The 10,648-nt window shown below is 40.2% G+C and overlaps 1 protein-coding gene across 1 annotated transcript; it reads left to right on the top strand.

The window, feature by feature from the left end:
- The first annotated feature begins 330 nt into the window (after nt 1-330).
- On the top strand, nt 331-8,889 carry LOC308304528 (protein FAM8A1-like). The gene is made up of 5 exons (XM_080749140.1): nt 331-804; nt 2,148-2,268; nt 3,021-3,144; nt 4,413-4,552; nt 5,167-8,889. Exons 1-5 carry the CDS (start codon nt 339-341, stop codon nt 5,309-5,311), a joined length of 996 nt encoding a protein of 331 aa, XP_080605266.1. The 5' UTR covers nt 331-338; the 3' UTR covers nt 5,312-8,889.
- Nucleotides 8,890-10,648: the final 1,759 nt, after the last annotated feature.

Raw genomic sequence — 10,648 nt, 5'->3', positions numbered from 1 at the left:
CCCACAAATGGATCACGACCCAGTGTTTGGGAACCAGTTACCAGTGGGTTATACCAACATTTACTGTGATAGGGAGTGAGTCGGTTTACTGCTAAATCATCCTTATTCTAAGAGCTGACATTTTACGTGATATTCCCTCCTCTTTGAAAGATTTAGATACGTTAATTATTATTTAATCCAAAAATAACCCAATCTCAGAGGTGAGAGTTGTTTTTGTCGCACACCACAAACCGCCTTCTCCTCTGCGCACAAAATGAAAGAATCCACATCGGAGGGGCCGGGGGTGACGTTTCCGCATGACGTCAGCACCAAACATGGCCGACTCTGAAAACACAAACATGGAGCCCGACGACAAGAAGCCAAACAACACTCCTTCTGGCGTCCAGACCGAGCCGCGGAGGACGGACGACGGAGTCCCGGACAAAGTCCCCCGCGGAGCCGCCTGCGGCGGACGGGCCACCGCGGAGTACTGCGAGAGGCTGCAGGCGTGGATGTGGAACTACTACACGGGATATGTCCACTGGCAGAGCTGGCTGGCCGTGTCAGCGGCGGCGTCTAATCCGTATTATTATTACCTGCCTCAGCCTCCCGGGGGGCCGCTGGCGGCACCGCTCCACTCGGCCAGCTTCGACGCCCAGAACTGGTACAACAACCCGTTCGGCCTGCCCCTGTCGCCCTACCCGCCCGCCGGGGCCAGCGGCACACCTGCAGGCCCCGCACGGGAGGGCCCTGGAGGGGCCGCTGCTGCTGCAGCCCCCACACAGCAGCAGCAGCCCCAGGAGAACGGGAACGCCCCAAGACCAGGTAAGGTAACGCAGTGGTTCTCAAAAAGTGGATTTCAGGGACTCTCTAGGTTCCTTTAATGGACCCTTACAAGCCTGTGACTTTGACAGTGTACACATGGAACCAAATGGACATTTGGTTCCATTTGTACACTGTCAAAGTTAAGGGGAGACCTTCACATTTCAAAGTTTGAGAAGCACTGAGGTAACAAACCCAGGGGTGGGGAAAGTACTCACATTTCTTTACTTAGTTAAAAGTATCAATTCTGCAATGCAGAAATACCAGGTTGCAAGTGAAAGTCCGGAATTCTAAATGTACTTCAGTGAATCAGTAAAAGTACAAAAGTATCGGCATCAAAATGTACTCAAAGTACCAAAAGTATTATGCAGAATTTAAAGTTTTCAAATGTATAAAAAAAACGTTTGAAAATACCAGATCATTGTGAGATTGTACATTTCAAATGGCCTAAATGTATATAGCCAGGGCTGAAGACAGTGGGTAATGTATGTTTGTAATAATCATCAAAAATCTACAAAGTAATTAATAACTAAAGTTTTAATAATTGCTGGATTTATCTCCCCAGTACTCCCCATAGCTTCCTATTGTGTCATTCTCTATGTGTAGGTACTGTAGTAGTTAAGTAGTTGTCTGTCAAGTGTCAAGAACCCCCACATTATGTGTTGTTTGGCTGTGGACTTCCAAGGAAGTTTGAACAAAATACACTCTTTTGTACATGGTGTAAACAATAAAGTTGAAGACGACGTATGTGAACCATACATACGTACACTTCCTGATTTTAACTTATATTTTGACAGTAGAATGGCCATTGCTAAGTGTTATTGCCTATGTAGTATGTAAAGCCATCTGTCAGTAGAATTCTTATATCTGGCTGAACTTGATTTACTAATGCCTGATTTTGTGATTTATCCTTTCGTGTCGTGCACAGAAATAGCCAACCTCACAATGCACTGGAGTACTATGTGTTGTGAGCTTGTATCCACAAGCAACTCTTTAATATCTGGAATCTAGAGTTGCAACACCAACAATTGACAGCCCATACATCCAACAGAAAGTGTTGGAGTTCAGAAGTGCTTGTTGTCAACAATGCATCCTGCAAGTCAACCATTGAGTGATTTCCAACGTGTGCTTCCAAACTCAAACACTTTTCTGTTTCAAATTCGATATATGGCCTGTTTGCAACTCTAGATAACAGATAAAAACTTAGGTCAGGCCTAAATGGGTATAATGTAGAGTTGCTTGCGGCTAATGAGATTGTCGATCTGCAATTCTCTGTGTCCAACACAGATGCAGTGCTGAACTATATATAAATCAGGCTTAACATATTTTGTTTTTTGCCTCCTTAGGCAGAGAGTATAGCATACCTTCGCCTCTCCAAAGACTCCTGGCTGAGATGGTGGATTTCTTCATCCTGTTCTTCATTAAAGCAACCATTATTATCAGCATTATGCACCTGAGTGGCATGCAGTGAGTGTATTGGCTTGTCCTTTTGTGGTGGTTGTGAAAAACTGGGCCTTTTCTTTGTTTTGGTATTTGTGTTTTCTGTTTTATTGAGTAGTTCAGAATAGCTCCAGTCCTTTGGGACCACCAGTACTTGTTTCCTAGCCTGCTAGATCGATAAGTGCAGTGTTCCAGCTCCAGTCCAGCCACTCCCTGATCAGAGAGTTGTGCCGTAACTTTGATCTTACTGAGATTACTAGGAGGTTCAGGGTTCATAGAAATAAAATGAAAAAATGAGGGTGGTACAACTTTCTGAAGTGGCCAATAGTGTCAGTGAAAGGCGTGGCTAGCAGCGTGGTGTTTACTGTAGAAGCATTGGAGCACCCAGCAGATATGAACAATAAATGCAACTTAATCTTTAGTCAGGTTTAAATAGGCAACATAATCAGGCTGAGAGCTTGAATGACAAGGATACCATTGTGGATCACTTGGATGGAAAACCTTCAGACAACAGAGAAACATAGAAAACTTTAAAAATATATTATTGCATCATGGCTATGAGCTGTGCGACTTTTCTTTTAAAAATGTTTCGTATTGACCTTGATCAGCAGCACCTTATCAATATCGATGACGGTGTGTGCTCCTTTTCTTTTTGTATGACATGAACACCACCAACCAGAAAGACAGGCGTCGTGGGTATGCTTATAGTTATTAACTACTAGAGTCTAGACTATCCCATAGTTGTTTTAATTGTTTAATGTTTTAATTTGACTTCTCAGGGATATCTCAAAGTTCGCCATGCATTTCATAGTGGAGGAAATAGACGAGGACACATCGATGGAGGAACTCCAGAAAATGATGCTCGTCGCCCTCGTCTATCGGATATTAGTGTGTTTCTATGAGGTGAGCTGCTCTCATACAGGACTAGTCTGCATGATTTTGGTTAATGGTTGTGCTTCTTTAACTTAAAGGGGTATTCCACTTTCAAAAAAACTTTTGGTCATTTTATCATCTAATCTGGCTTTTATGAACACCCTGATCAGTTTTTAATTTGCTTGATTCAATATTTAGATATTTGATGTAAATGTTATCAGGCCCTCCAGGCCCAGTTCCTCTCCACATAAACACCCATTGTAACTTCAAACTCCATTTTAACCATGATAGATTCATTAAAAACACCCATTATTTTTTCTGGTGACTCAAACTACCCTCCTAATACGTGAGCAGGCCGTGTTTTTTCAATAACTGTTTTCATTTATTTTTAATAATTATTTTGGAAAATGGAAAAAATGAAATACAATAAAATATTATTAAAAATAAATGAAAAAAGTTAGCGAAAAAACACAGCCTGCTCACGTATTAGGAGGGTAGTATGAGTCACCAGAAAAAATTACGGGTGTTTTTAATGAATCTATCATGGTTAAAATGGAGTTTGAAGTTACAATGGGTGTGTATGTGGAGGCCTCCTGCAGGAGGAGGGCCTGATAACATTTACATCAAATATCTAAATATTGAATCAAGCAAATTAAAAAATGTTCAGGGTGTTCATAAAAGCCTGCTTAGACAACAAAATGACCAAAAGTTTTTTTGAAAGTGAAATATCCCTTTAACTGGTTTTCTCTAAACCAGGGGTCTTCAACGTTTTCAGTCCAAGGACCCCTTAGTTGAAAGAGAGTTGAAGCAGGGACCCCCACAACTTGTTAATAGATTCCAAATGCTTTCATTGTTTGACAGCACAATCATCAGTGTATTTTGGATTCATGTCAGTTTGTGTTTTCAGATATTTAACCACATGAACCATCAATACTTAATAAACTTTACCTTTCACTCTGTACATAGTCTGCTCTTTTCCCCCTCTACAAGGCGTTGTGAGCTTGTGGATCTGCTATTTTTGGCTAAAGCTTATGGACGCTTAGGGTTCAAGTGGTTAATATAAAAAAAAATGAGAAAAAAGTTTCTATCACACAAAGATTTGGAGGTTCCTGGGAGATTGAGATGGGAAGCTCCCAGGCTCAGTGTGTGAGTGACTGATTTATTCAGGATGTTGCCGTATCCGTTCACAGTTCATTTATTATTATAACTCTTTTATATGGCTTCACGTCTGCCTGGTCTAAAATCTAAATTTGACCCTTACCTGAAAGGTCTTCAGCAGTGTTTAATCCTTTCCACAGATTGTGTGTATTTGGGGAGCGGGAGGAGCCACCCCAGGGAAGTTTCTGGTTGGACTCCGGGTGGTCACCTGTGACTCCTCTGTACTGGTTCAGCCCAACAGAGTGCTGGTGATTCCCGCCAACAACGTCTCTCTCTCTGCGTGAGTATTGTACTGTGGATGGTGAAAGCAATTCAAGATTCAAGATTCAAGATTCATTTATTTGGTCCCGAAGGAAATTTGTCTTGGACATGCAGGCTGCTACATAACATACAACAGGACAAGACAGACAGAAAGTAAATTACAATGAATAGTGCAGAACACTCAGTGCTGACATAGTCATCACCCCCTACTAACGGCCTGAGTTTAGCAGATTAACGGATATGGGAATCAATGAGGCTGTCTGTCGTTGTGTACGTATATCACTCTGTCTGCAATGGCTCAATACACTGTCTATTTTAATGAAACCCGTTTCATTAGCTTTCTCACTCAAGCACATGGTGCGTCAGTGTTTGTATGTTGTAGTAGTGGTTTTTGTCACCGTACATTTGTATGAAAGCGTATACATCCAGTCGGACACATAGTTCATACACCATAGTTGAACAGCCAAAACGCTGTCACAATGAAAGGTACATGTATATTATACTGTATATACATTTTAGATTATATTGGTACTGATTTGTTTGTTTATGTTTGTTTTCCTACTTTTATCAGTTCGTTAACTTTTGTTTTTTTTACTACTTTGTCCTGGCTACCGGTTTCGCTCTCCCCTGTAGGTCAACGGTCCGAGCCTTGAACAAGAATTTCTCCATCGCCTTCTTCTTCCCGGCGTTCATCACCCTCCTCTTCTTCCAGCACAACAGGACTGTGTACGACATGGTGGCGGGCACCATCGTAGTGAAACGCGCCGGGGCCAGATGACCACTTAACGCACAGACTAATTCTTCGGCCCACAGCAGGTACTAAATGCTGTTTAATTTATATACGGACTCATCGCTCACGGGCGGGGCTCAAGATGCAGATGCCCTTTTTCCTAAAGGTTCTGGACTGAGCACGATGTGATGTTTGTCAGCGACACAGAGAGGACTGAGGAGTGCAACATCAGTAGCTGCTTCTCCCCTTTGCACTCGAAACGTTGGAGGTTTCTCTGTCACTGCAACGTCTGTTGTTTTCTCTCACACTGCTCTCACATTTCATTCTCGAATGATGACAAATGCTGTTTTCCTCCGTTACCTGTTATTTATGAAATCCACTCAGCACCAGATTTGCCTTGTCTCAGATGCTTTTAGTTGTTTTTCTTCTTCATTTTGTTTAAAGGAGCTTCACCCATTCTTAACCTATATTCATATAATTGGTCCTCACCAATTAAAATAGGGTAAAAAAATGTTTTCTACTCCGCCTGTGTCTCCGTGAAGGGCTGTCTGTGCGCAGTTCAGAAACCCACACTCCAGTGACGTCATCGATGGGGAATCGAAGCTAATAGAAATATCAGGCTTTCTATTCCTGGAGAGTTGGCGTGCTATATTAGACACCATTGTTCTTGCATGATTATAAATAGAAAAATGACCAAACTTGCCTACCGTTGATGGACAATAATGCTTACCGTATTATTATGAGTATTAGGACCAATTATATGAAGTTAGGTTGAACATGGGTGAAGTTCCCCTTTAAGATAATCCTAATAATTTTACAAGTAGCTATGGACACATTTGTAAGATATAACTTATAATTTATCGTCTTATATTTAAAAGTTAACTGTGCTGGGGCAAGCTTCCTGTATGTTAGGATGTTGACATCTAATGGTGAGTCTGGGGTTAGACTTGTTCATAGTTAAGCAGCTACTTACTGCTTTTGAGATGGTTAAACGGCACATCTCAATAATGGATTCTCTCCTTTTTTTCTTAAAACTACTTCATTAACGTATTTCAGTTTTTCTTCAATGGCTTCTATAATGGTACCACTTTTAAAGCAAGAAATGTGCCCATATCGCCACCCAAACACTCTTGGCTACCATCAGTGAACCTTTACGTTTTAATGCTCTTAAAGAGAGCTCTGAGGCAAACCCACACAACTTTGTTATCATGGGGACAGTGCGCAAACTGGTTCAGCTAAAATGTTGCCAGGGACGGCACATGACATTATGCTGACATCACATGTGAATGAAAAGAGCGCAAAATATTACACACACATACATACAGTATATATATTTTTTATATTCTGATTTTCATATTTAATAAGAAGGCAACAGAGCGACCGAGAATACCTTTCTGGTGTCGCCACCTTCCTTGCCATACCTGACTTTGAGCTAATTGCTGCATGCTATTTAAAGTATTTTATGAGTCAGGTACATACCACTGTTTATCCCAATAGGAAGAACTATGATAACAGTCAAACGTTTAATAATTAATCATCCACTTTAGGTTGGGCAACTACATATATTAACCAAATACCTGTCCTATTGAATTTGCCTTACATTGTTCCTGCATTGTTCCCTCCGACGAAGTGTTCTTATACGATGCAAATCTTGGCACTTCAATAATCCAGTTGATTAAAAAGGAGAAATCCACCAATACTCCTGAATAGATTTAAGAGCAATAAAAGTACACCCTACCACATCATCTAAATCAGTGGTTTTCAACCTGTGGGCCAGAGTCCCCAGATGACACTAAAGTGACAATTTAACGACTTTTAAGACCAATTTAACGACTTTTTTAATAAGAGAAAATAATAAGAAAAGATCATTACTGCATCAAAAGTAATAGACGAACTATACAATAAATACTGGTCAAACATTGGCCAAATCGTCAAAATAATTATGCCTCACGGCCGGACTACACTAGAAAACGTGCAGGCTACACCAAAGAGGGAGTATTTGTGCGGGAGACCAGAGAGTCTGTGTACAAAACGCATACGTGCGCGTACAAAATAGAACCAATCCTGTTTTTACAGCATGCGTATCCGGGGCTTGCGCTATCCATACGCCTGGTGTAGCTGGCTGAATTGATATACTTTGGATCTTTCCAAACTCGCAGACGCACTCACTCCCCGCATACGGATTACTCACTGATGCGCGTGAAAAACTCTGGTGTAGTCCGGCCTTCAACCCCTACCATTCCAAGTGCTTATCAGGGTAGGGGGTCCCCTGTTCAAATATGATGATTATTTTGGGGGGTCGCTGAACGGGTTGATACCACTGATCTAAATCAAGGGCGTCATTTGAGGACTGCAGGGTATGGTGGATATGGAGCCATACATTTTCAAAATAGATCTGACATTGTTGTCATTTCTGTTGATACAGTATGTGAGAATCATCTTAAAACAGCATTCTGTTTCTTTAATCATTGGTAAATTAATAGATTACAAAATATTAGAGGTTGGCCAGGCCATGAAAAGTTATATTATGGCTTTACTTTTCTTTAGCCTCAAGATCTTTTTGGCCATAACGTATGGTAAAATACCACACTGTGCCATACCATGCCTTGGCCTAAAGAATGTCTTTGTGCTCATGTGCTTCATGTGCTCTTTTTTTAAGTCTTAAGTCGAATTCATTCAACTGTTTTACATTTCTAATTCACACATGGTCCAGAAGACATTTGGAAATGTGATATCTTTTTTAAACTGCAAAAAAAACACTTAAACTCTTAAATTAAGGGTAATCCTTTAAAGGAAACACCACTACAGATCTGCTCTGAAATATGTATTTTATACCCTGTTTGGGTAATGTAGGATTCTTTCCACTATCAGGCCCCCACTTACTGCTCATTTTTTAAACGGCAGTATTATTAACAATGTGTCTTGCAATCTCTTATGGGATGAGTCATGTGGGTGGCATAAAACTTAAGTGCTTGATAATTATTAATTGTCAAGGAAAATGACCAAAATAAGGAATCACACTCATAACCTGTAAAGTTGGGGATGAAAAACTAGACTGTTCCCTGGATGACTTCTTGGGAAGAGTGTTTAGCTGGGAACTGACAGTGGGGGAAAAAACATTCACATTTGAGTGCATGAGATCAGTCATTTTCCACTTCACTCACTCATGTTGTTGGAAGTTATGCTGGAACTTTGCTTTATTCCGGTTAAAATAAACAATCTGAGAAAGGAACTAATTTGTCACTATACTTCATGAGTGTGTAAGCACATACTTCTTCATGTCAAGGACTCCCCAAAATGATATGTATTTGACCACAGACACGGTTATTTTAAATCAGAAATATTCCACTTTTTTTTTTCTTTTTTGAAAGAGGCAGGTCGAGTTTGTAGATCAGCTATTTTCAAGTAGCCAACGTATATGGGGTTAGAGTGATTGAAGTGACTTTGATGTTATATTAACTAATTTAGCAGGGAACCCCCTAAATGACCCCTACTTCTAGAACCAATGGTATAAAACCACCCAAATGTGCAGAGAGGCCTGTGTATATGGTAATTTCCCCCTTGGGATAATAAAGGTATCTATCTATCTATACAGACTATACACACAGGCCATATACAATGAGTTTGGCTCCTCCTGGTGGTCGACCCTTGCTCCTAAAGTGATGTTAAATTTTAACAATGTTAGAAGGGTTACCAGTTATTTATTTTACTCATTTACCGGTTGAGTTGATTCATTCTTTTGAAATCGTTTTATTGTTTATGACTTGAAATAAACATTCTGTCATTTGAATGTACCAACATTAACCTATATTGTGAGATGCAGGATTTTGTTTAGTTTTTCTGAGGTGACTTATTAAATAGATCATGCTTCACCCGTCTTGCACATAAGCACATTATCTGACAAATACATGTATATTTTGGACATTTAGTTGATTATGTGTGGAATATGACCTTGAGTTCCTCTACCAGGTATTTCAAGGTAAAATCTAATGATCTAGGTTTCTGTGATCATTGGAGGATCAGATCATGGCGATAGTGCCATGTCTAATGACCAATGCATGCTGTCGGCTTTGCAATTTGAAAATAGCAGATCTATAAGCTCACAACGTGTCGCAGTTGCGAGCTCATAGATCGTCTTTTTCCGGCACGCCACACAGTTGGACAACAAATTATAAATTGAGCTTCAGAATAGGCCACTAACTAAGAGAAGAGATCCCTAAACCCAGTTACACAACCTGTGGTCCATACCAAGGACCACTAGTAGTCCTTGAGGGGGTTCCAGGTGGTCCCCACTCCCCAGCTAAATGATGGAGAGTTGATAACCAAAGTATAGATCTTTAACTCATATGGACCCTTATGGGCCCCATTTAGTTTCATTTTACGCTCTCAACCGTAAATCTTTATTTTTTTAAATCTTTTTGTTGTTTTTTACTTATTGGATTTTCCATTGAAGCATTAAAATCAAAGTTGGTATAATACAGACAAGTGATAGCTTCCTCTAGTACAATCCATCAAATACAAATTTGCAATAAACGGAATGATCACCCAAAACATACAGAGAATACAGGATCAAATAAAAAGACTAATTATTGTTAAACATCTGCATTAGTAAGTAGCCTTACTTAATTTACAAAAAGTCTACACAATTAGAGAATGTAGAAGAAGTTTGATCAACGTTGGTCTATTATCTCCTATGGTACCACATCAATACAGCATGGAATTGTGGACAAAATCTTATACAATGACAAAAAAATTAAAAATACTTGGGCTTGAGAGGCAAAATCTCATCAAATGGTCGTCTGTTGCTCTAATGTCGAATAAATAATGGACCTTTATATGAAAAGGGTTCAAACCCACTGCTTTAGAGAGCGCCCTGCGAAAATCCCCTATGATCTTCCCAGCTGGAATAGAATGAACCTGGACAGACTTGGGGATGGGACGATAAGCGATATTTTTGTTTATCGTGATAAAAATCACTCACGATAATCGTATCGTGGAGATTTAATTTATCGTGATATCGTCCTCCATCATGCACTGGGATCAATTCATCTTTTATTTGCCGAGCTGTAATCCGGTACCACTTAAACCCTCTAGTCTAAAAGGTATTGTAATATACGTACTTGATGTCTTTTTTTTCACTCTATCAAATATCTTTGCCAAAAAATAGCCGATCTACAGTGCGACGTGTTGTGAGCTTGTAGATCTGCTATTTTTTTGGCAAACGTTCCGCCCCAGGATAATGGATTTTGATTATCGCGATAATATCGTAAATTGCGATTTCCTTTGTCACAATAATCGTGATATGACATTTTCATATTGTCCCATTACATCCCTAGACAGACTTATTGCCCCTGTGTGCAGGAGGACCTGTTGTCTAGAGGAGGT

Source organism: Nannobrachium achirus, assembly GCF_963921795.1.
Source record: "Nannobrachium achirus genome assembly, chromosome: 2".
In the NCBI taxonomy this organism is placed as follows: Eukaryota; Metazoa; Chordata; class Actinopteri; order Myctophiformes; family Myctophidae; genus Nannobrachium; species Nannobrachium achirus.
This window is presented reverse-complemented; position numbering and strand designations above follow the sequence as displayed.

Coding starts and splice junctions, on each gene's coding strand:
- LOC308304528 (XM_080749140.1), top strand. CDS start 339: ATGGAGCCCGACGACAAGAAGCCAAACAACACTCCTTCTGGCGTCCAG. Junction 2,269..3,020: donor ATGCACCTGAGTGGCATGCA/GTGAGTGTATTG, acceptor TTGACTTCTCAG/GGATATCTCAAAGTTCGCCA. Junction 4,553..5,166: donor AACAACGTCTCTCTCTCTGC/GTGAGTATTGTA, acceptor TCTCCCCTGTAG/GTCAACGGTCCGAGCCTTGA.